Raw genomic sequence first — 26,536 nt, 5'->3', positions numbered from 1 at the left:
TTGAGGAAAGGCAGAAAGGAATTTTATTGCTTTCCCATGAGAAAGGATGCCACCCAAGTGGTAGAGGTTGGGTGCACTTTAATTATGTTTTACATTTATTCTGTCTGAATAAATGAGTATGTCCCCTGAACAGAGTACAGAGAGTACAAAGGACTCAGATGGACGCCGGTCCTTTTATTGACTCCCCCTTTGAATCTCCCATAAGGCTCTTCATTGGCCAGATACAACCCTCTGACTGTCTACATCATGCCCTCTTCAAATAGCTCATTTAAGCATGTGTACAAGCCTAACCTTTCACCCCAGGGCTTTGATTAGAACTAGTTCTAACCAGTCACCTGACTTATATTCTGCTAAAGCTGGTGGGGAGGGGGAGTAAGAGGAATGCTTTCAACTCTGTGGAAACAAAACTGCTCCCCACCCCTTCTTACAGTTTGCATATCTGTAACCCTAGACTAATTGTATTACACTCTCAACACTCATTGGTGAAGATTGCTTATTAAATGTCCTGAACCTGCCAGAGAGGTGGGCAGAATTGGTGCAAGTAGGAGAGAAGAGAGATCCTGGGTTCCTCTGGCTTCTAGTGTTGAAAGAGAAGATGCCTTTTTTCAGGGCCATGAAGAGAGGTAGGGATCCTGAGAGGAAGCCAACATGAGAGAAAGCTAAGTCTTTTTTCATGTCCTTATCCAGTTTGGGGAATTCCCCCTCCATAAGATCTTGGACTCTCATGATGATTAAAAAGGTTTGAGAGACATAGTTTCTGGGTAATTTAATCATTTTACCAATAAGGCCAGCAGGTTATTAATAAAAGGATAGTCATGTGGCCATCTCTCTTAGACCATGGACAATCATGACAGCAGGCTCACAGTTACATCCCCTCAAATAGTAGGTGTTTAATGAGGGATTGAGAATGACATCTTGTCACCTTGGACTTACCTCTGTACTCAGACCACTCCTTGGATAGCCTTGGGCTATCCAGACTGAAGGATCTGTTTGAGTTTGAGTAGAACACAATAGGCTTCCCCACTTTAGATTAAATTCCTTGTAAATTTGGTCTGACCAAGATCTAGGAGAGTTAATTCAATAGCATTATCACTAGTGCCCTTCTAGAGACTTCAACTTAAAACCAGGACTTAGCTTCCTAAGGGGAGAACTCTAAATCTTCCCAAGATATTGGTTATTAATAATCATTTCTCTCACTGTCTTGGCAGAGCTGAGATATCTTGCTCCACATGGGAGAGCTCTTTCAATCTGTATTGTCTGCTGTATATTCTCAAATGTATACATACTCTGATTTCCATTTTGCTATCAGTTAGGATAAGTAGGTTTCTATTTGCTACTTGTGGTCGTTGTAGAGCCTGGAATTTAGAAATGAAACTTGGGGATTCCCTTTCCCTTTTAAGAAATAGTGCTCAAGAGTTTAGCTGGAACCTAAAAATTACATTCTCCTAGATTAATTATATTTAATAATATTAAATTTAAATATGTAAATATTGGTATTTAATATGATAATATTATATTTTAATGAGTACTGTTTTAATATTTAATATTATATTTAAAATATTTTTATATTTAAGATAGATAATTCTAGCCTGGTATCCTCTCTCTTTGAAGAACACAGAGAGGCTCTTCTCTTCCTGCTTCCCTTCCTGGTAGGAATGGTGGTGATGAGGTTTGAGGGAGGGGATTCAGGGACCCTCCAAGGACTAGAGTGCAGGAAAGGGTCATCTTGAATTCACAGATTCAAGCATTATTTGAGTCAAGGTGGCAAAAGTTTATTGTAATGCCAATATAGTGGGCAGAGCTCCTTAAGGAACTTGCAACTTAACAGGAATGATGCTAAAGTTTATATAGGAAAAGTAGTGGATTATCTGGCAGATATGCTAATTAGGTGATAACTTACAATCTTGGCCACTGGCATCATTCATTATTGAAAACCAGGGGAAGGGTTTTCTCAGGGGTGTATTTTTAGCCTGTTAAGTCTGTAGCAAAATAGCTTTGAGAATTGACATCTATAGCTTGACCTCTGGATTGAATATGATAACTTTGGGAATCAATACGTGATAATTCTATGGTTACAAGATAGTCCTGTTTTTATAAGATAATTTCTTCAGAGGTCAGCTTGTTCTTATGATGGGGAAAGATAGTTTGTTTTACTGGGGCCTACTCATGAGTTATTGCGGGGAAAGGTAGTTTGTCTTACTGGGGGCCATTCATAAATTATTGCTAGGAATAGTGTCTTTGGGTTGCTAGGAATAGTGTCAGGGATAGTGTTTTGAAGCTAGGGAGAAATGTGATCTTAAAATTGGGGTCCAAGCATAAGCACCTGTAATAGAAAGCAAAGTGGGACTTTTTGCTTTTTTTCTTTTGGAGTACTTCTCAGTACTAAGGCAATCAAGTGCCATTGAGTCTTGCCTTTGTTTGAATCAAGAGTCTTTGATGACCTGTTTAAGTCACAAGAAAGCCTAAGGCACATGAGTTTGAGTCATATGGTTGTGACATCCTCTGTGGGCTGAGCCTGAAGAAGTGTATATGTACTCTGAGGTTAGCATTTTGCTTTGGGGGCTCACTCACTGGAAGAATATTTGTGTGATTTGGTCAGATGAGACTCTGGGTAGCCTTTAGGAGCCCCCAGGCTTTGAAAACCCAGATGTTGGTGCTTCTCTCTCTGGTAATTATGGACAGTTAGAAGCCCTGTCTGCTGATTTGTGTTGTTTGCTCTGTTTATATAATTTCTGCTTGTAATTTCAGTTTGTATTTGCTCTGAAGTTCAGGGTGCTGACTTTTTCCCCTGAACTAAGTGAACGATATATGTGTCATTAAAGTGAGATCGTAAACCTCTTAAAGTTGCTTTCTTAAGAAAAGCAGATGAAAGAACCTGTGCTAGCAGCCCTCCTATGTACTGGTGTTATTGGGCTTACACTTCCACAGCAGCTGCAAGCAGCATTGTTGTTACAGCACCCAAGCACCCCATCAGTCAGAGAAAGGAGATGCTAGAGAAGTCTTTTCCTGCCTCCCCATCTTACACTTTTATTCAAGTTGTTGTTTTGAGAAACCTGTCATTTCATTCAGTGTGGGGAGCTCCTGGTAGAAACTCCCACTACTTGTGCATATCAGAACCTTATTTACAATTATGTTTTAATATCTTAGAAAGTTTCCTGGAGCCATAAGAAGTTTAGAGAGTTGTTGGGGGCCATGAGGCTGGTCCAGTTGCTCAGTAAGTAGCATCAAAGAGAGAGCATGAATCCATGTCCTGACTCAACAGGTTAGCTCTCTATGCACTGTGCTACACTGTGTTTCAAAGCTTTTATCTACTATGTGTCAGGAACTATAGTAAGTTTTGGGGACACACACGAAAAAGCAAAACCAGTCCCTGCCAGCCAGGGAGTTTACCTCATGTTGGCAGAGATAAATAATCAGGATCCATATAGAGGTATGAACATCAATAGGTACATACAAGACAAAAAGAGAGTAGAAACAAGGAAACCTTAGAGGGGAAGGTACTAGCCATTGGAAGCACTTGGAAAGGCTTCCTGTAGAAGGTTGTGGTTGAGCTAAGTTTTGAAGGAAACCAGAGATTCTAAGAGGCATATGTAAGGAGGTAGAGTACTCCAGGTCAAGGGCACAGAGGTGGGAGAGGGCTAAAGCAATGACATTAGTGTAGCTCAACTCTAGAGTGAGTGGAGGAAAGTTTGGAGAAAGACTGGGAATATAGGAGAGAGCCAATTTATAAAGAGCTTTAAATGCCAAAGGAGTTTATATTCAATTTTATTAAAGTATACCACCATGAAATATAAGATGTGAAAAATTCAAACAAATATATGGAAGTTGGAACATGTTATTAGCAAGTTATTCATGGTGAACAATGGCAGTAATGATTTAAAAAATAAAATCTACTTTATTCTAAATTTATCATTTTATCATTTATTTGAACCCTTTCTTATTCATTTTTATCTTCAATTATTCCCCAATCACAGAGGCAGCTTGGTAGTGCAGTGGATCAAGGGGTGGCCCTGGAATGAGGAAGACTAAGTTCAAATACAGCCTCAAATGGTTACTACCTGTATGACTCCGGGCAAGTCACTATGATGAGTTCAGGGTGCACCCCAAGAATGCTGGGGTGCCACCTGAAATAATGAAGAATAGATGTGTCGGTTCTAGTGTCTCGAAATAATTCAAATTCTCTTGGGCAGCCTCCAACTTAAAGAAAAGTATATATTGGGGTGATGCACACAAGGGGGCCTGCTCCTTTTTAAATCCTATGAACTGATTGGTTTATTGAATTTTTTTCTCTTCCTGTCTTTTCAAAACATTTGTTATAAGGGATAGCTCTCTGGAAAAGGGGCTGGGGAATAGAATTTAGGCAACATAAAAACATATAGACAAAAGTCTATTTAAAAGGAAAAATAGTCACTTATGCCTTTTAAAGGAAAAATCCATAATTATAGGGAAATAGGGAGTTATCTCTTGGAGTTCTGAGGTTTCCTTGCTGCAAAAAAAGCTGTTAATTCAAAGCACATTAATTTAATATCCTGTTTATGTCCTAAGCCATGATATTTTTGGATGCATTATGCAATGTCTTCCCAGGTCACTAATTTGAGCGCCCTGGTGCAGATTCTTTGCTTATGCTCCCTGTCTCATGGCTGTTTTCCTATTGATGAGTTCAGGGTACACCCCAAGAATGTTAGGGTGCTACCTGAAATGATGAGAAATAGACAGGTGGGTCCTAGTGTCTTCAAAGAATTCAAATTCACTAAGATGGTCTCCAACTTAAAGAAAGGCATTTATTGGGGTAATGCTTCCAAGTGGGCTTGCTTCCACATTGGAGGCAGAGTGCCAACGGGGCTCTAATCCACGAGTAGGACAGAGCATAGGTGGCTGGCCCTGCTCCCCTAAGGGAGGCGGTGACCATTCCTGTAGGAGGCAGAAGCGATTGGCCACATTAAAAGTCTGGTTTAAATACAACTTGGGGGGATAGGGAATGCCTGGGATTTAAGGTAATCTGGAGGTGCTTTTATCATACAGATAAGCAAGGAGAATAAGAACTATAAGGGGAGGACTACTCCAGATTGTCACTTAGTCCATACAGATAAGCAAAGAGAATAGGAAAGGAGGAGGGGGAGAATTGTTCTGGAATTTATCAGGTAAGGGGGTGCTTTGTGAAAGCACACAGGTAAGTCTATGGTGGGGGGCTTCAATGCATAGTCTTCTTTGACCACTTTTCTGGCTGGTCACATCCTGCATCTAATTTCATATCTCACATTATGCATCTGCTTGCTTCTTTTGCCTTGAGCACTTCCGTCTGCCTCAGCTCATCAACTAAAGCTGTCTGCCTATTTCCTCTACTATAAAACGGGGTAAGGACAAACACAACAAAATGGGGGTAATAGTAGCAACCTAGGGTTGTTGTGAGGATTAAATGACATCATATTCGTAAAGTGCTTTACAAACTTTAAGTGCTATATACATGCTAGCTACGATCATTAGATGTCTTCTTATCTGGTCTTTCAAAATTCAAAAAATCTACAATCCATGTTTATTTACTGGATTGTGACCCCATTGTTAATTGATATATTGAATTTATGTAGTGTGCTTCTTCTTGGCCTTATGTCTTCCTTCTGTAGGTATCCTTTCTTTTTTGTCTCTATAATCTTACTGGGGGCAGGGCACTCACCTCCATGATGTCATGGTCCCCTTCAAGAGAATGGACAAACAAAAACAACTCTTTCTTTCCTTCCTTCTTTGTTTCTTTCCCTGACTCTCACTGATTGGCCAACGATAAGTCCAAGGCCAATCCCTACTTGGTCATTGTTGGGCCCTGATTGACTCAGAGTGAATGTAAATAAGAATTGTTCTATTTTGGCCATGAAACCTGAGGGTCTTCTTCTCCCAATTTGATTTTTTTTCCTCTGGATTAGGTTGAAGAGGCCATTTTTTGCCTCATTTATTTATTTATTTGCCTAGCCTTAATCACTGAATGGGCATTACCGTAGTCAAACTTAGACCTGCTAAAGACCTTAGCTTTAAAAGGCCAAGCAAGGTCTTCCACCACATCTGTACCCATCTCCAGTTGTCCTGATGTGTGTCTGGCCACTGGACCCAGATGGCTCTGGAGGAGAAAGTGAGGCTGGTGACTTTGCACAACCTTCCTTCACTTAAATCCAATTCACTTGCATGTCATGGCATCCCCTCCACAACGTCATGATTCTCCTCCATAATGAAGGATAAACAATAATCTTATCTCCTAAAGGTTTTTTTCCTCTTAAAAGTCTTCTCATCTGATCTGCCCACTTTCTACCTCCTCTTGATAGTCTTTTTCAGTGTTGTCGAATTCTCGTTTTGTTTTTTAATTTGATAGCTCTTAACATGGCTTTGGCAGTCTTTCACTGCTACATGGTCTTGGTATATGGGTTGCGTTTCACCAATGGCCTCTCACATTCTTCAGTAGATTCCTCTTAAGTAAATTATGGTGAATTTTTTTGGCATGGGACTCTCTCCTCATTGGTGGAGATGAATGCCCTGCCCTGGTGAGGGGAGGGGCAAGAGAGCACCAGCCTTCTTTAGTCTTCTTTGAACATTGAGTCACTTCAGGTGCCCTGGGCTTTCAGCTTGGAGAGGGAAGGTGGGAGAAGCCAACCCACTTCGGGTTGCTGAAGGAAAAGACTGGATAGACATGAAAGGAATTGGCAGTCTCCATCATGTCCCTATTGCCAGCTTGCTATACAAGAGACTTTAGGGAGTTTCCCTACCAAGTTAGATTTGAGACTCTTGTTTGAGCTGAGTTACTTCTTTCCCAATGGCAAAGCTCCTTTGCTCTGTATTAACTGGCATATATCCTCCTATGTATATCTTCTCTGATTTCTGTTTTGCTATGATTTGGATAAATGGCTTTCTTTGCTATTCATTAGGTGTGTTCATTGTGGAAGTGGTATTTGGTGAGAAAACCTTAATACAGAGCTTAGGGTCTCACTCTCCATCCCCAAAATGAGAAACAGCAATCAGAAGTTGATTGAACCTTATATGTCTTAGACTAACAATATGTGAGGGAGCAGGTAGATATAGTTCTAGCTGGGTACCCTCTATCTCTGAAGGGAGGAGAATGGTTTCTGGCTCTAACCTCCTGTTTTCTCTTCTGGCAAGAATGAAAGTCTCCCTTGGAGAATGGTCAGGAGAGAAGAGGCTAGAGATGTGTATTCTGCTTCCCTTGGAGCCACACAACACCACTCCCATGCTATAGGTCGGGGGGAAAGCCTTGTTATACGTAGTGCTTTTTCCATACATAAATGAGATCTCTCTGGATTTCTGGCAATGCATGCTGGTTAGATTGAATCTTTCCCCCAGAAGAAATTTATGAGTATAGCTCCTGACACCAAGGATTTTCTCCAACCAATGTGCTGAGCTTTATCTTGCTTACTTGTGATTGAAATATAGTTATCCATTGCAGTTTCAATATATCAAGGGTCAGCATAAGAAATTAAATGGGAATTTTTTTTGGATTTTTGAAGGAGCCATAGGTGAAACATGAAGTCCAACAGACAACACAGAGATTATGACCAAATACTTAACCCAAATTTCACAATAAGCTACTGTAAACACTCTATAAAAGAAAAAGAAAAAAATTAAGATTTCTCTAGTACAAAGGGAGGGTTGAAAAGTTTTATGAGGATTTTCCAGATTGTGGGGGCACCATGCAATGTGGAAGGGACAACTATAATTGGATGTGCTTGGGATTTGATTAGCCTAGACTGATACAGTTTTAAGAGGCTGCAATCCTTTGTTATCTCAGTATAAAAAGAACAGCCCCTGTGAATTAGTCTAAGCATTTTGGAAAGCAATGGAGTTATGCTAAAAAAAAAAATTGCCACACTCTTTGATTCAGAGATCTTGGTGGTAGGCATATACATCAAGGTCATCAAAAATCAGAAATAAAAGTCCCCAAAGGATGGATATGTAGAAAAATATTTGTAGAAGCTCTTTTAGTAGTACCAAAGAATTGGAAGCAAAAGGAGTACCCATCCTTTGAAGGATAGCTGAACAAACTATGGCATGTAGATGTAATTGAATACTATTGTGCTATAAGAAATTATGAATGGGATAGTTTGAAAGAAACCCAAGACTTGTATAAATTTATGTAGAATGATCAGAACCAGGAGAATGATATACAATAACAATAATACTGAAAGACAAATAAGTTTGAAAGAATTTAGTACTCTGATCAATGTAATGACCAATCACAATTTTCGAGGACAGATGATTGTAGAGGGAAAGTAAAGGTGATAAGAGGAGAGAAGGGGATGTATTTAAAAGAAATTGCAAAAATGAAATCAGATTGGATATGGGTGGGATAGGGATGAGGTGCGAGACAGTGAGGAATCCAGGATGATTCCTAGGTTATGAACCTGAAAGACTGGGAGGATGGTGTTGACTTTTGTAATAGGAATAGGGGAGAATTTAGGGGGGAAGATAATGAGTTTGGTTTTGGACATTGTTTCATTTAAGATGTTTACTGGAAGAGTCTTGGAGGCCTTTGGAGGAGGGCTTTGATGACCCCCTGCCCTGACAGAGCAGGCTTTTAGGATATTCCCTCTGCCTTGGAACTGAGGTAGTTGAAGAAGTTCAAACATAAATTTGAAAGCCTTGAGCAATGGCTCCTTAGGGCATAGTAAAATGTGCTTTGCTATTCATAAGCCTCCAGGTGGCTGGAAAGCAGGGACTTGAAGTGAGCTCCCCACCACGTCCCTCCAAAAACCTATAAAAAATGGCTCTGAACAAATTCTAGAACTGCAGAACCCACAAAATAGCAGAGGGAAGCAGGGATCCAGCCCAGGACAGCCTGGATGGTTGCTAGATGAGGCCTATTGCGCAGGGAGCGGAGCAGAGCTCGGCGTGGGTGGTAGCAGGACCAACCAGACAGGGAGCCGGGCAGAACAGGCCCTAGAGCCCTGAATCAGTGAGCTGTGGCAGTTACTAGACTTCTCAACCCACAAACACCAAAGACAACAGAGAAGGTTAGTGGGAAAAGCTGCAGGGGACAGAGCTGTTGGTTAGGCCACTGCCCCAGGGGCAGCGGGGCAGGTGCAGCTAAAGAACTACAGCTGCAGTTACTTCCAGCCCCAGGCCCACCTGGTGGGAGGAATTAAGTGGCAGATCAGAGCAGGAGTGCAGAGCCTGCTTAAGATTTGCATCAGGTCCAGGTTGGTGGTTCTTGAGGAAGGAGGAATGCTGGTGTGGCAGAGCTGGCTGTATAGAAATAGCTCTGAAATCAACAGCACATCCCCTCAAGCTTGGAACAAAGTACACTTTGCTCTACAAGCAGTCATACCCCAACAAAAAACTCAAGGGTCAAGTAAGTTGGCTGGGAACATGGCCAGGAAGTGAAAACGCACTCAGATTCAGTCTCAGACTTTGGAATCTTTCTTTGGTGACAAAGAAGACCAAAACATACAGCCAGAAGAAGTCAACGAAGTCAAAGAGCCTACATCAAAAGCCTCCAAGAAAAACATGAACTGGTCTCAAGCCATGGAAGAGCTCAAAAAGGATTTGGAAAAGCAAGTTAGAGAAGTAGAGGAAAAATTGGGAAGAAAAATGAGAATGATGCGAGAAAACCATGAAAAACAAGTCAATGACTTGCTAAAGGAAAGCCAAAAAAATACTGAAAAAATATTGAAGAAAACAACACTTTAAAAAATAGACTAACTCAAATGGCAAAAGAACTCCAAAAAGCCAATGAGGAGAAGAATACCTTGAAAGGCAGAATTACCCAAATGGAAAAGGAGGTCCAAAAGACCACTGAAGAAAATATTCACAAGACTCCTTGTTTCATGACTCACTGAGGCATTCAATGAATGCCTCATTTTGTCGAAATGTTGAGGGTTGGGGAGACGAGGTCCAGGAATCCCAAGACTGGAGTTCCCGGATGGGGTCGTTGAGGGGGCGTACCCCTCAAGGACCTGAGTACTGGAGAGGGTTGAGCCATTTGGAATGAATTCACGATCTCAAGCATTCTTTAAGTCAAGGTGGCAAAGATTTATTATGCTTTACAGCAGGGAAGAGTTCTTAGGGAACCTGCAATCTAAAAGGGGACACAATTATATCTTACATAGGGCATTATGGGGGGAAACATGTGCCAAGTGTGTTGATTAGTTGTTTTGGGGTGGGATTAGGGAGTGGTTAAGGAGTGGTTAGTTCTTAAAAGAACATGCACATTTAGTATCTACTGCGCAGGCATTTTACCCAGAATTCACTGGGAAACAGCCCAAGGTGGGGGCTACAAGGAGGTATGGTTTTGACCATGAAACCTCACTAAGTCAACTAATGGTCAGGGCTGACTGGAAATATCCAGGTTGCTTCCAACAAATGTCTTGTTAGACAAGATGAATGTAAGGGAGTATACATTTGACTATGTCTAGGATACATATCAGTAATGTCAGTAAGCAGTAAATAGCGTTATGGCCCAGTGCACAGCCAATTAGCAATACACAGGGAGTTGAACCAATAAATTCTGTAGGTGGGCACAGCTGGCCTACTGTGTCAGGAGGAGAGATAAGTATTTTGCTAGGGCATGCTGCCCTTGAACTGGAGAGGGACTGCCTGAGAAAGTACTTTACGCCTAAGGAGAGATGTGATTTTAGAACGGGATGTGGTTTTGGAATTGGGGTCCAGGCACAGGTACCCAAGCTGAGGTTAAGGAGAAATGTGCTGTTAGAATTAGGGCCCAAGCACAAGCAACCAAACACCCCATCACTAACACAGAACATAAACTAAAAGGGGCCTAGGGTTAGAGCTATGCTTATGCTTATCATGTCAGATAGACCATGAGCACCAAAGAATGAAGATAAAACATGTTACTCATTCAAAAGACACAGGTAGTTTTGGACACAGCTAATGTAGGAGTTTATTTTACTCGACTATGTATATATTTATTGAGGGATTTTAAAAATTTTCCCAGTTTGTTTGTGGGGGGGGAGTGAGGAAAAGACAGATTTATTTAAAAAAAAACTTGTTACTTGAAAAATAAAAATGACAATTATAAAACAATAAAACAGTTTTATTGAAAGAAAGCAAAAAAAAAATACTATTGTGCTATAAGAAATTATGAATGGGATAGTTTGAAAGAAACCTAAGAAGACTTGTATAAATTGATGTAGAATGATCAGAACCACGAGAATGATATCCAATAAAAAATGATATACAAAAAAAGCCCAAAATAGAAACCTTAGAAAATTATCAATATGTTCCAAAGATCAAATTAAAGAGCAAAGATAAAATTAAATTCATAGCCACTTACAGTCCTAAGCATAAAAGTTGCCTTCCCTCTGTGTTTTTTGGGAGGTGATATTGGGTATTGCTTTAGTTTATCTACTTATTGCTTTTCCTAATCACTGGTGGCGTGGCTTTTTCTGCAGGATTCTGTTACTCCCTGGAGGGAAGTTCCTCTCATCCAGTCACACAGTTGTCTTTCAACTAAGCTAGGGGGTATAAAAGAATGTCTTTGTCCACTAATGTAGGTATCTATGTAAAAATAGAGGTCAACCTTGATTCAGTGAATAGCAGAAAGAACATTATACTTGAAATCAGATTTTAATCCTATCTCTGTCATTTATCCTTTGTTCTCAAAGAGGACAAATGTTTGATGTCTTGACCTGTGCACCAATTGGATTTAAATGAGACAGAGTTGCAAAAAGTCCTCAGCCTTGCTTTTACCTTCAGAGTCATCCAAGTCCAGGGGCAAGACAAAAGCCAAGACAACTGGTGATGGCCCAGATGAATGGGTGACCTTGGCCTTTCTAATAAGGTCTTTCCCAGATCTCAGCTTATCTGAGGCAACATTCATTCAATGACTAAGGGCTAGGTAAGAATTGAGGCAAAAGATGGCCCAATTTACCATCACAAAACTATCAATCTGGGAAGGGAAGACTCTTAGAGTTTCTGGCCAGAACAGAAAACAATTGCTATTTACACTCATTCTAAGCCATCAAAATCTAAAAAAATGAGGCACAAAGACTTGAGCTGGGGACTATTTTTAGCCATTCAATGAGAGCCAGATTGATTTGGGTTTAAAGGGTAGTCAAGGAGCTCCATTTGAAACATAATAGGCTTTTTGAAAGCCTGTTTTTCTAGAGTTATTTAAACACACAACAAAAGGTAAATTCTCCCAGCTTTTTGAAAAAGGAAATAATAGAAATAATTAAAAAAAATTTAGGCCCCAAATCCCAAAATATCATGCTCTGTTATTTTACTATCTGTGTGACTGATCTCGACAAATCACTTAAACTCTGTAGGATTCAATTTCCTGCCCTAAGGTTACTTATAGCTTTAATTTATATGATCCTAGATATAGAAATACACATATTGAAGCAATCAGTAAAAATTTAAAAACTGTTAGACTTTTTGTTGATCAAAATAATATACTGAGTAGACCTTCACTCAATAATAATTACTGTGTGGGGTACAAGACCCCTATCAATATGAAATAAAAATTCATAAAACAAAGAGGTGTCTTGAGGAGGAACAGAAAGTATTTTATTCAACTTGTGAGAAAAGGGTGTCGCTTCCACTAGGACAGACTAGGAGGTGTACCACAAAGGCAAAGCACCAACATATATCCTGTTGCAAAAGAACTCCCACCCACCACTATCCCTCCTCTACATTGGTTGGGAGGCGGGCTTACAATCTAGGCTCAAAAAGCTAAACAAAGAAGCAGGAAATCGAGTATAGCCAATCCAAAATATATCTCCTTATTAAGTAAGTAGTTGCTGATGTGGCAATAATATGGCTAAAGTAAAGAGAAGGAATGAGGAAAGAGGGAGGGGGCTTCCTGGAGCAGGGAACGAACAACCAGTATGTGGTCCTTTTTGTCCTCATTTGGTAACACCTCGGGGCGGGGGGGGGGGGGGGGGGAGATACTTATTGTCCCAGGCTCCGAATTCCTGAGAGTTAGGTAATCACATTCCTACAAGGTTAAATCCCAAGTCCATCCCATCATCTCAATGCCCCTGCTTATTCCAGAAATAAAAAAGTAATTTTTGTATTTTCTCTGTCTGTGAAGTCTTCACAAGAATTATTCCCCACTCAATCCTCCCTCTCATTTCATACTATTTTAAGACGTCACACACCACTGCGGATATAAATTATCCACTGGCCTATCTTCTTCACTTGTCACACTTTCATATCACATTGTTTCTTCCATCATGCTTGCATCCCCACTATCCTTTTTGGGCTTGCTCCCCTCCTCCTCTTTTATTCAAAATTTTTTGTTTCCATATCTTTAATACTCCCTTACTCTCTTTCTCATCTGAATTTTTCCCCTTAACTATTGTCCCTTTTGGAAATATGGGAAGAAGTAAAGGTTGATCGTTGCATTGACAAATCAAAGGGGGCAGTGCCCTTTGTAAATACAGATACAGAGACCCAAAAGAAAACAATAATGCAATTGTCACTGTAAGATTCAAAAGTCTCTTCCCATAAGGCTGTCTGGCAGGGAACAACATCAGGGAAGTCTTCTGGTCCTTGGTATTTGTTCCACCTATATCCATAGCATCTCAGCATCTTCTTCTTGTCTTCTTGTAGGAACCAACTCTCCTTCCATTCTCCTACAAAAGTTACCCTAGCACAATTTTAAACTACCATCTCTAACATCTATACCCTAATCATTTTACACTTTCAAAATTGGCACCTTGACCAACTGTCTTGTTTAAGAAATTCAAATCAGAACCCAGTTTTTTTTAATATTTTACATTAATTCATTATTAATTTCCTTACCAGGAGGATGAGATTTCACTAAGAAATCAACAACAGGCTCCAGTACATACACAAATATATCAAATAATCAATCTTAACACAGTACAGATAACATCATAAACTTTTAGTCATGCCATGTTTCTCTGATGGCATTTACAAAATAAACCACAAGCCATTCTTCTTTTAACATTACTAATTGTAACAAAACTTTAGACAAGCTTGATATTAACCAAATAATATCCTCACAAGCCCTTGACCTAATTGTCTCCATACCACCACCAAGAATTAAAGAACCCTAACTTATACAGGACCGCACACAGGAACACTAGTCCCAGTCCTACAGCAATCTAAGATGTTCCATAATCAATTATTTAAACAGATGCGTTACTGTACTTACAAAACCTTCTGATTATAGAAATTTGCCACCAAGAGATTAGGGACTTAGAGTAATGGGACCATATTTTCCCCAGCTTCCTGTCAACTCCAGGCAGAAGTTGTGTCAAACTGCAAGCTGCATTGAGCCAGGCTTAGTCTGCCAAGTTTCAGTTAAGGAAGTCAAGACAGTCCCACCTCAGCACATGCTGAACAGTTGCCCTCTTAACTTTACCATTAAATCACACCTGCTCTTCACGGGGCCACTGGCATCTTGGGTCAGCCTTCCTTGATATTACACCTGGAGTTAGACTCAGAAAAACAGCCAGTTAAGAGTCCCATTTAAGTCTTTGAATAGGAAGTTCCAATAACCAGTTTAAGATAGAACTATAATCTCACATTGCTTAAGGAACATCCTTAAAGCTAGCTCTAAATAGCTTGCATGCATTTCCTCCTTTATTCATAAAATCTTTCCATTAAGATCATAAGTTATTACTCTAACACATTTGCATGAGTTTCTCCACCATTTTTCTATTCCTCCCTCATTATGCCTGATCTGAGAGAAATGAAATATGATAGGGTCAAACATTAACTTTATCTTTTAGAATGGGTGAAAGCAGGGGAAGCAACCACGACCCCCAGGAAGAGGTAGGGGGAGATACCAGGCAGGAGTGGATGTCTTGCATCCAAGAGGCTGCCTGTGATGTCCCTTGAGCACAAGCCATTCTTCTTTGGTATTTGTTCCACCTATATCCACAGCTCAAAGGATAAATTCCATGCAGAGTTTCCAGGGAATAGGGGGAAAGCTATGGGGAGTAAGCTAGTATCCTGGGAATGATGGTGACATACCCAGCAATCCTGCACTCTGCCCTGCCCCACAGTCCTCTATTTGAATTGAGGCATTAGGCTTCCAGTTCTAAGGAAGCAGGCCTAACCCTAGGCATAGGGTGGGAATCTGGAATCAGTGGGTTAGAAAAAGAAGTGGTTCACAGTGCGGCCCAGAACCCAGCATAGCTAGAAAGCACACAGGCAAGTCCCCAAGGTGAGGGGCTTTAATCACATCTTTCCTCCCGCTTGCTTCATCTGCCTTAGCATTCCTGTCTTCCTCACTTTCCATCCAAATGTTTTCTGAGAGAGAGACAAGGGAGCTGTCCCTGACTCGGTGGGGGTATGGAGGGGAGTAAAATGAGGCTGAAGCAGCATCCAGGGGATAAGAAGAGTGTGGAACAGGAATCTTTGTTGCATGACCATCTGCAGGTGGACAGCCAATAGTTTAAAAGACACAAATCTGACAGACAAGTTTGATATACAGGGTTCAAATAGAAGGAACAATACAAGTGACAAGGGAAGAAACCAAGAGCCCTATGATGCTATTATTTACTTTTGACATACAGGATTTTCTGACCTTGTTATTTTCTCAAAAGTTTCCATTCTGATTCCAATTCCTTTAGGAGGATCAGATGCTATTGAGGATCCAACTCTATACATGTAAATATAAGTAACAACACCTTGCAGGTAGGAGCTTTCTACCCTTGAGTTCAATAGCTATAGAGATGAATTTACTTATAAGAGACTGACTTTTACTCCAGTCAACATAAAAGACTTGGGAGGATACGTAAGTAATTAATTCCAAAACAATGCATATCAATAAGTTGCTTATAATAAAACATGTTTGTGCCAAAGAACACACAGTATAAAGACAGTAGTTCCACAATAGTAACAAACTTTGAATGAAACTGACTTTTCTATTAATGCAAAAGTATCCCATAAGTTACCTCTAAGAAATTTGCACTGAAATTCTTTTCTCCAAAACGAAAATGTCTGATTTAGTTCCAGCAATTAATTACGCCATTTGCATTAATACCCAATTGCTCTTATATCACTTTTAAAACATGTAAGGACCTTATTCCAAATAGATACAAAGTAACTTTAAATCCCAGCCTTAGTCTATGGGATAATTATTCAACCTTACATTTGTATTCTTATCTCACAAACTTCTTTTCCCTTTGTCCAAATTATTCTCATTAATATTTAGAAAGAATATTATCTTTCATATGCCTATACAAAAGTACCAATGTACCCAGTCATTTGATTAAAAACAGCAAGACTTTACATTAATCCAATTTTCCATTTCTCCCCATAAAACCGTCTAGGTCTGTAGGTATATACCTTTCCTTTTATCACTAACTACTCATTCTTGATTGTAGGCAGCATTATATCATCTCCCCCTGAGGTTGGGTTCTTTTATATCGGATTGCAATTTTCACTAATAATCCTAAAAACCCATCACTTTTGCTGACCTTAAAAAGCCAGGTTTGGCGGTCTGATGGCTTCTGACCCCGGCTGTTCTCTTTCTTAGTAAAACTTAAATCCCAGTACTGCTGCCCCTCCCCTCAAGGCCTCTATAGAAACTGCTATACAAGCATTAATTCCCCAAATATAAGGTTCTCACCTGAAACTTGGGAAATTCACAGTAGGTTTGAACTGCAACAAATTAGCTGACAAATGGAAATTCAGCAGGCCTTCTAAAAATTATACAAAAGATTTTTACAAAACATTTTTCTAAGAGTATTTTCCCTTCTTTAAAAACAGTCTAAAATTTATCCTGATATTAAAAGGGATTGTCACTAAGCTTGCATGAAGAAAATCATTTGGACAGCTCTAAAATGATATGTTTCTCTCCTCTCCTTAAAGCAAAAATAATCTTTAGACGTTAGGATTCATTCACAAATTCCCAAAGTGCCATCACAAATTAGTCCATAAACCTCCAGATTAACATATATAAATGTATCTTTAGATTACACAGGCTTGAAAATCACACCCCTATATTTTTCAAAGTATTATAACAACTCAGTTCTTTGTTATTACAGAATTTCTAGATAACATAAAATTTCCAGATTTTCTACTCACAAAATCTCTTGTATATACCAATTACAACAGGAGATTCTCACAAAGTATTAATTAATAATCTTACAAATGCTATTAAATGATAGCAAAGCAATTTTAACCGAACAATAATAGCTTTTTAACCCATTCAGCATTTTTCTCTGATAGTAAACCATACAAATTTAATGCCTTAAACATTTTTATGTATTTTAAAAAAGTTTGAAATTACCCATCAAATTAGATGGATGCATATTAAAAGTAATGTTACTTGTGACCAAACACAACAGTTTCAAATTATCACATTTTTATCACACCTTTTTTCAAAAGACCAATTCATATATATATATATATATATATATATATGTAACAAAATTTAGACCTCACAAGGGTCCCTCAAATTTAAGCCTAGAGAACTCTAAAATTTGGAAATAAGATGGTTGCAATTACATTTTTAGATTATCACATATAGAAATTATTGATCCTATTACTTCTGGTATTTGTGTATTCCCTTAAATACATTTTATTTAACACTCAACAGCTCTTCTTCTGAGCTACCCACTACCTCTGGCCCAAGTATTAGGAAAATTTGCCTAGCCATTTGAATTTGGCCCCCTGCTTTCTCCAATCCTCATTTTATACATACTGCCAATTAACAAAATGCCTAAGGATTTTGAGGGGGGTTCAGTCACTTCCCTTCCAAGCCAAAAAAAAAAAAACAACACAAAAACCAAACCTTTTGGACTCTTAAAAAAATCCTCTAAAGTATTTTCTGCCTCACATAATTTGAGAAAGGATTTTTCTCAATTGCTAAAGGGTCTAAGAATTATACAATTCGATCTCTGATTGACCCACCCACAATCTTCCAATGTGGAGGGTGGGAAGGGGGTGGCCAAGAGCATGTGGCAGCTAAGAGCGCCTGGACTCAGCTGCCATTCTACCCCCACCCAAACCCCTATCTCCAGCTTCTATCTCTCTTTCCCAATTTTACTGAAACATTTTACCCTCTGCATTCCAACTTCAATCTCTTTCCTAATCTTGACCCAATATACCTCAAACATTTTAAGTAAATGAAAAGAGAGTATTATACTTATCAAATTTCTCTTTTCCCAGCTGCTTTTTACCTTAAAACTTAAGAGTTAAACGGCTAACAACTTGCATATTAAAGGAATGTATTCCCCTCCCCCCACCCTGTTTCTTCCTCCACAGCCTTCCAGGGATCCTTTTTGCTAATTAATTCCTTTTGACCTCTCAGTTCCTAGAGTTTAAAAAAATCCCCCCATTGAAAAGGTATGAACACACGTGCAATGTGTAGCACCTGTGGACCTCCCACCTCCAGGAAGATAGGTTGGAAATGTCTTCCTATCTACATTTGTGTCCCACTTAATCTTTATATTTTGTTATATTTACTTTCGATTTTTTTGGTGTCATTTCCACATCATTTCTTAGAGCATAGGAATAATTCAATTACATTCATGTACCACAATTTGTTTAGCAACTCCCCAACTGGTGGGCATATACTTTGTTTCCAATTCTTGGCTATAACAAAAAGTGCTTTTATAAATATTTTGAAGTATATTGGGACTTTTTTCTTATTGATGACTTTCTTGGAGTATAAGCCCAGTAGTAAAGTCTCTGGTTCAAAGGGTGATTGAAACACAAAGAAAGGTACAAAAACTTTTGCAAAGATGATTTCATTCACCATTGATACATGGAATGTGTGCACACTTATGGACAATATGATATCCAGTAGACCTGAAAGATGAATAGCTCTTGTTGCAAGAGAACTGAGCATGTATCACATCCAAATAGCAGCCTTGAGTGAAACAAGGTTGGCAAACGAAGACCAGCCTCCCAAAGTCAGAGCTGGATACATGTTTTTTTCTGGAGTGGCTGTAGTGAAAGGGAATGCAGTGAAGCTGGTGTAGGTTTTGCCATCAGAACTAACCTAGTCAAGGTTGTGTGCCTACCAAAAGGAGTAAATGACAGTCTCATGACAATGTGATTGCCACTTGTATGAAAGTGCCAGGCCACCATTATCAGTGCATATGTTCTCACCATGATGAACCCTGATGAGATCAAAGAAAAATTTTGTGAAGACCTGTAGACCATCATCATCAATGTGCTAAAAGGGGGGCAAGCTTATAATTCTGGGTAACTTTAATGCAAGAGTAGGCACGGACTACCACACATGTTAGGGAGTCCTTGGGAAGAACAGAGTAGGAAACAGCAACAGCAATGCTCACTTACTACTGAATACTTCATCTCATGACTTTCTCATCACCAATACTGTCTTCCATTTACCTAAATGCAATAAAACTTCACGGATGCGCCCTCGTAGCAAACATTGGTATTTAACAGATTATGTGATTGTATGGAGAAGAGACAGACAGGATGTGAGAGTGATAAGGCGATGTATGGTACAGAGTGATGGACTGATCATAAACATCCTCTCCAAGCTAAATATTCAAATTCAACAAAAGTGGCAGCCCCAAGGTAAGATGCCTACCAAAAGACTTCATGCCAATAGATTGGAGTGATTCTCCAAGTAGGAACAGTTTGTTGCTAACTTGGAGGGAAAAATGAGCCAACATATGGTTGGCAACAGTGGAGCAGAAAAGGAGTGGGCAGCTTTCAGAGATATGGTGTATGGCATTGCATTTATTCATCTGGGGTAGAATACTCAGAAACATCAAGATTGGTTTGATGAAAATGATGGGGAAATTCAGAAGCTACTAAAAGAAAAATAAGAACTACACAGGGTTTACCAGCAGGATAGTTTATCCATTTCTAAGAAGGCAGCACTTAACCTCATCAAAAGTAAAGTGCAAGCAAATCTCAGAGAGATGTGCTCAATAAGATGGCAGATGAAATTCAGTTTTACAAAGATAGTAATAATCCAAAGTGCTTTTATGATGCCCTTAAGATTATATATGGCCCAAAGAACTATGGTGCATCTCAACTACTCAGTGCTGATGGAGCCACATTGGTTAGTGATAAGGACATGATTCTGAAGAGATGGGCTGAACACTTGCATAGTGTTTTCAACAGGAGTCGTCAATCAATGCTGAAGCCACTGACCATTTACCTCAGTTTGAAGTCAATCCTTCCCTAGCCAAATATCCAACTGAAGAGGTTTTGAACGCCATTAGGCTCCTCTCCTGTGGCAAAGCATCTGGTGCTGATTCTATTCTAGCTGAGATTTACAAGATGGGGTCCACTGCTCACACAAAAGCTGATGTAAAATTTCCAGGTTATATGGCAAGAAGTTATCCCCCAGGAATTCAAGGATGACTCCACTGCCCATCTCTATAAAGGTAAAGAAAATAGATAGTCCTGTGACAATTACAGGGGTAATTCTCTCCCTTGCCAGAGTCCTCCTTAATATGCTGATTCGTCACCTGGAAGATGACAATCCACCTGAGCCAGTGTGGCTCCACAATGAAGCCAGTGTGGCTTCAGAAAGAGCCAAAGAACAGTTGATATGGTGTTTGCTTCCTGACAACCTGAGAAAAACGCCAGGAGCAGAATAATGTACACAACATTCCTTGATCTGACAAAGGCCTTTGATACTGTCAGTTGTGAGGTCTTGTGGAAAACTGAGGCAAAATTTGGGTGCCTGGAGAAGTTCATCAATATAGTCAATTACATTCTTTACCATCTCATAATTAACTGTAAGTGTAGACAAAAAATACAAGGTAATCTGATGGAGGGAGGAACCAAGAGGGTCAGTTCCCATCATTCAATCAATTATTGATTCCAATTGACTTCCACTCAATCCAATTGATTTCAAATGACTCCTAATCATTCAATCAATCACAGCACAGTTAAATTCTATGGATACAAAAAAAAAATTCTATGGATACAAGACAAAAAACAAAAACAGTTCTTGCTCACAAAGGGTACTCATATTCACGTAAATAAAAAGATACATACATAGAAGGAAGGTTAATTGTAGAGGGAATGGCTCAAGTGGCATCCAGGACATGTAAAAGGTGGCATTCGAGCTGAGTCTTGAAAGAAGTCAGACATGCCAAGAGGGAGAAGATTTCAAGCTTATGGTACAGTTACTTGCAAAAGCAAAGAATATGCTGGTATATAGTTAGACCACAGAACAAAATGTAAGGAGACTAGAAAAGTAGGAAGGGTAGGGAAGAGCCTTACAAGCCCAACAGAGAAATTTAAATTTGATCCTGGAGGTAATAGGGAGCCACTGTCCGCCAAGAAGCATCATTTAGCTCTTACTCAGCGCCAAGCTGTGTGCTGGGGATGCAAAGAAATGAAAAGACACGGTTACACTGTAATGAGGGAGCAATCATGTAGTGATGTACACATAAGATACTTGATGTAAATGTGACAGACCTGAAAAATCAATTCGGTCAAAGGGTGGCTTGATTGGAGAGGATCAGGAAAGACTTTGGGTATAGATTGGTATTTATGCCGAATTTTGAAGAAAACCCGGGGTTCTACGAGGCAGAGGTGAGGAGAGTGCATGCCATGCACGGGACACTGCCGATAAAAAAGCATGTCTTTTGTGTCGTGAACTTAAGTCTAAGCAGGATACAGACCGGCTTCATGAAGCTCACAGTTGTAGGGGATGGGGTGGGGTGGTGGTGACACCTACAGGGGGAGAGGTGGCCAACTCGCGGGATCTCTACTTGACGCCCCTCCTAGGTCCCTTCCAAATTCTTACGCTCCACAAAAGAACACCCACGGAGGGTCCCCAAAGACCCGCCTGTGAGGGCCAGTGGGTGACACTTATAGGGACGGAAGAGTCAAAATGAGAAGGGGGCACTACTGATGGCTGACCCACTGCGACAAAGTGGAAGATGAGGATGTATAAAAACTCCCGATCCGAGCTCAAGACTCGAACGACTACAGCCACACTCGGCCTCGGTGCGACCAAACTGCCTGACGCCACAGGGAGGGAGGGAGGGCTCGGGAAGGCTCGGGACGCGCAGTGGGCCACGCTGGGGCTTCCGAGCGCGCCTTGCTCGTTCATGCACTACGCACGTACGTACGCGCGCACGCGCGCTAGCACCCCCGAGCGACCCGCGGCCCCAGGCCTGTCCCGTCCAGTCCCGTCCCGTCCCGCCCCGCCCCGTCCCGTCCCGTCCCACTCGGCTCCTTCCTTCCACCCTCCCCTTCCCCTTTTTTACTTCTCTTTCCCCATCCCGCTCCTTCCCTCCCTCCCTCCCCCCCCTTCCCATTCCTAGTGATCTCCGTCCTTCCTCCACCCCTCCTATTTCTCTCTCCCTCCCCGACCCTTCGTAGCCAGTTTATTCCTCCAACTCCCGTTGCCTCTAACACCCCTTCCTCCCTTCCCCAATCGCTCTCCTCTTCGGCCTTCCTCTTCTTAACCCTTCCCCGCCTCTTACTCTTTTCTCCCCTCCCCTTCCGTCCGCTTCTCTCCGCCCTGCCTTCTTCTCCATCCCTCCCCTCTGACTCACTCCTTCCCCCACCCTTCCCCTCTCCTCTCTTTCCTCCCCCTCCCTTGTCTCCGTCTCCTTCTCCCCTCCCCTCCCTAGGCCTGGCGAACGGCGTGTTGCTGCGTCATCGTCAGTGGCCGGTTTGAATGAGACTCAAGAGTCGCGCCGGAGCCGCCGCCGTCGCCGCCGCTGCTGCAGCCGCCGGATCTCAAGCCCAGCCCCAGGCGCCACCGCCGCAGCCTGTCCTCCTCGTTTTCCTTCCCCTCCTCAGTAGCCTCCGGTCCCGGCCTTCCTGTGCCGCCGCTTCCCTCAGCCATGCCGCTCTTCTCAGGTGAGCTCCCGCCGGGGCCTCTTCCCTTCGCCTCCTCCCCGAGGCGGCTCCCCAGGGCACTAGGCCTCCCTCGGGCGGAGGCCCGGCTAAGCCCGGACTCCGGGGTGGGGGAGACGAGTGCAGCTGCCCGTGCCCAGGGCCTCCTCTCCTCTGTACGGGGCCTAGGCAGCTGGTCCGGGCCCTGGCCTGGGGGTGGGGGCGGGGAGAATGAGGCCGAGGTGGGGAGGGAGCGGGCCTCGGCCTCCCCAGCGAGGTGACTTTGCAGAACGCTCCTTGACGTTTGTCACAGCACACAGACACGCGCGCACACAGCCACACCACCCACACTCACACCACCCAAGGCCGGTGCGGAGGGAGCGCGGCGGCAGCATCGGATTGTATCCGGTCCGGCGGCGTGAGCTCGGGGCCGGCGGGCCGGCAGGGCGTGCCGTGGCCGCTGGGTATCTGGCTGTGCCCTTTTTGTACCCCCGCCCCAGCAGCCCTTCTTGGGGCGGTCTTCAGACCCCCAACGATAACAGTTCCTACTCCATTTCTCAATTTCTAATCTTCCTCTGGTCATTGGTCAGGCCTTACTGGGAGATGGCAATTGTCACTTCAGGAAAACCATGCTCCTAGGAACTGGTGACAAGTGATAAGTTATTTTTTTGTCAGATGTAACGTTTATCTTGGCAGGTGCAAAACAAGCTTAATTTAAAATGGCAGCAAAAAAAAAATGTTCCTGGGGCTTCCTTATGATTATCTTCAGTCCTAATGGCACATCAATTTGAATTTTAAGATTCCGGCCTCAATTTTGAGAATGTTAGATCAGAGGACACTAGATTTAGAGGGACCTTAGAGGTCAAGCCCCCCCATCCCTTATTTTACAGATGAGGCAGCTGAAGCTGGAAAAGGTTGTGAGGTAGGAAGTAAATAAGCATTGATAAGTGTTCACTGTATGCCAGGAGCTTTACATATTTCATTTGATCCTCATGACAACTCTTCAGATGTAGGTGCCCTCACGATCCCCATTCTACAGGTTGAGGAAGCAGAGGGGGACAGAAATTATGACTTGCCAGGGTCACACAGTTAGTGTCTGAGGCCGGATTTGAGCGCAGGTCTTCTATCTCCCAGACTTCAGTGCTATATTTAGTCACCGCTGCCTCCAAGCCAGATTAGGATTTGAATCCAGGTCTTCCTGACTAGGAGCTCAACTTTCTTATTGAATCACTAAACTGTATTTCTTTGGACTTTTTAGGAACCCCTTCTTTACTATAATAATTTAAATCTCCACGTTGTCAAAGATTTGCTGATCCGGTGGATCTGGCAGCATCTTAGGATACTTTTATGGTGAAGATTGTCATTCTCTTTAGAGAGTGACTGTTGGGGGACTAGAACCTTTTACCTTAAATAGTAGAGATTCACCAGTTCCTTCCCTATGTCACTAATTTCTGTGTATTGTATGTAGCTCACATAGACCTAAAAGTGCTAGTGGTATCACATATGTTGGAAGGTGTTGAAAAGGTAATAATAAAAACTGACATCTTATTTGCTCTTGAAACTTTATATACAAGATCTTATTTAAGCATCACAACAGTCTGTGAAAAAGATGATAATTTTAGCAAACTGAGGCTCAGAAACAAGACTTTTGCCCATGACTACAAGCCCTTCTAACCCTGGTATTTCAAGTCCAGAGCTTTCCCAGTGCACTAATCTAATACTGCTGGAAATCTATTTTCTGTTTTTCTTTTTAATTAGGGCATTCTTAATTTATTAAATTTAATAATTTTAGTTACCAATTCACAGTGCTTTGAAATCTATTTAAGCCTGTCTAATTCCAGTGTCAAGTAAGAATTCTGAGTTTATATAAATTAAAGAGGTAAACACAAGCTTTTTTTTTTATAAAATCACTTTCAAATATTATTTGTCTGAGAGGAACTGAAATGAACAAAAATTCTCTAACTTAAGTTTCTCATGAAGATGAAATAAATCAAACAGCTGCTACTCCATAGGATGAATTTTTGAGGGACTAGTTAGTATATTTTGTAGAAAAACTAGTATATCTCTGGCAATTGAAAAATAAATGATTCTTTGTTGGTTTATTTATCAGCTATTTTTGCTTTGTACATAGTTTTGTCATTTTAGATTTACATTTTCAAGTCATTCTTTCAGAGAAATTTTTTTCAAGTCAGATTTTATACCCTTCTGACTCTCAGCTTAGCTTTACAGACTTTGTAGAGGCATGAACCATTTGAGTTTTCTTCAGTCCTTCTGCTTGCACAACTTAATGATCTAAAATAACCATATAGTATTATGATTGTATAAAACCTGCTTTCTTCTAAGAGTTTTCCACTTTTACCCCTTCTTTCTCACCTTTATGATTACTCCCCCAACAATATCTGCTGTCTCCAAGTACCATAATTTGCAAGAGTTTTAGAAGTTTCTATGGTAAATACTATGATGGTTTGAGTTCTGTGAGAAGGTCAGTTTACTGTTGATGAAAGAGTACAAGACTAAGAGTCAGTAGCCTTAGATTTTGAAATAGGCCGGCAGGTCTCAAACTATTTCATCTCAGGATTCCTTTTATTGAGGATCCCTGGAAAGTTTATGTGGGCATAGGCTAATTAGCTGTGTGGACTTGGGTAAATTATTTAAGCAGTCTGGTTTTGAATTTTCTTCTCGCTCCAAAATTCTGTGCTATTATGAATCAGTACAATTGTGTTTTCATTTGTAGTTAATGTAAAATGGGGAAAAGAGAAGTTTGATGGTGTGGAACTGAATACTGACGAACCTCCCATGGTATTCAAGGCTCAGCTTTTTGCACTGACTGGAGTCCAGCCTGCTAGACAGAAAGTTATGGTGAAAGGAGGCACTCTGAAGGTAAAAGTCAATGATCCTTTTTTTCCCCAATACATAGTAACAATTATTAGTGTTATTAACACTCAAACATTTCTTTGGAATTTATGAGCATTTCTTATACATTTCATTCTGGATGTGTATGTAAAATGTACAGTCTGCATTCTGGATTTATGATGATGATGAACAAGATTATAGATAATTCCAAATATGCCATACAAGCATTATTTTGTAATTTTAAAAAATTAAAATGCATATGTATCTTATGGAAGAGTTATTTTAATATGTTTTTTGCCTTATATTAAAATTAATTTACCTTTCTCGGACCAGCAGCAGCAAGACCATGGAGAAAGAGCAAGCAGTACTTTGCTAGATCTATGAACAATATGAGACTTCCTCTATCATGCATATCCTAACCCATCCATACCTTTTTATCCTTTGTGATTCATTTCCATTTTCTTCCCTAAACACTTCATAGAAAACCAGTGTACCCAGAAGACATTCTTTAGGTCTCTTAATATTTAATTGATACCAGTACAATACTTGGACTACCGTCTATATGTGCTATTTCTTCCTTTTACTACATGAACAGCTCACCTCATTTTCCAGTCATAAATATTTTTATGTCTCTTCTTACCAACAAATCATTGTTGGTAATATGCTGCAGCTTGTTTACCTGTTAGTTATAATATTTTAACTATTTTAGAGCACATGTTTTTGTCAGCATAAATGTAATATGGAATGGTACTTATTTCCCCCTCTTTATTCTTCTTTCAAGGACTGCACATAAATTGCAGATGGAGCTCTTGGGCTGTTGGTTAGCCATCTTTGCTTACTTGACTATAAATTACGTGGTCATGGTTATTTAAGTAGAGGAGATGGTGATGTCTCAAGAAATTTGAAAGTAATGTTCAGAAATATGGATCACTTCTTAAGTATATTAGGTGTACTT

At 40.8% G+C, this 26,536-nt stretch overlaps 1 protein-coding gene and 1 pseudogene across 1 annotated transcript in view; one reads left to right on the top strand and one right to left on the bottom strand.

The window, feature by feature from the left end:
* Nucleotides 1-21,994, bottom strand: part of LOC118836391 — a 50,454-nt pseudogene extending 28,460 nt beyond the window's left edge.
* Nucleotides 21,995-21,996: 2 nt separating this feature from the next.
* USP14 (ubiquitin specific peptidase 14) overlaps nucleotides 21,997-26,536 on the top strand; it is a 35,071-nt gene continuing 30,531 nt past the window's right edge. Inside the window, exons 1-2 of the mRNA XM_036765849.1 lie at nucleotides 21,997-22,752; nucleotides 25,463-25,608. Of these exons, the coding sequence (XP_036621744.1) occupies nucleotides 22,737-22,752; nucleotides 25,463-25,608 (162 nt within the window). The 5' untranslated portion in view covers nucleotides 21,997-22,736. The remainder of the gene's footprint in view (nucleotides 22,753-25,462; nucleotides 25,609-26,536) is intronic.

This window comes from Trichosurus vulpecula, chromosome 1, assembly GCF_011100635.1.
Source record: "Trichosurus vulpecula isolate mTriVul1 chromosome 1, mTriVul1.pri, whole genome shotgun sequence".
Lineage (NCBI taxonomy): Eukaryota > Metazoa > Chordata > Mammalia > Diprotodontia > Phalangeridae > Trichosurus > Trichosurus vulpecula.
This window is presented reverse-complemented; position numbering and strand designations above follow the sequence as displayed.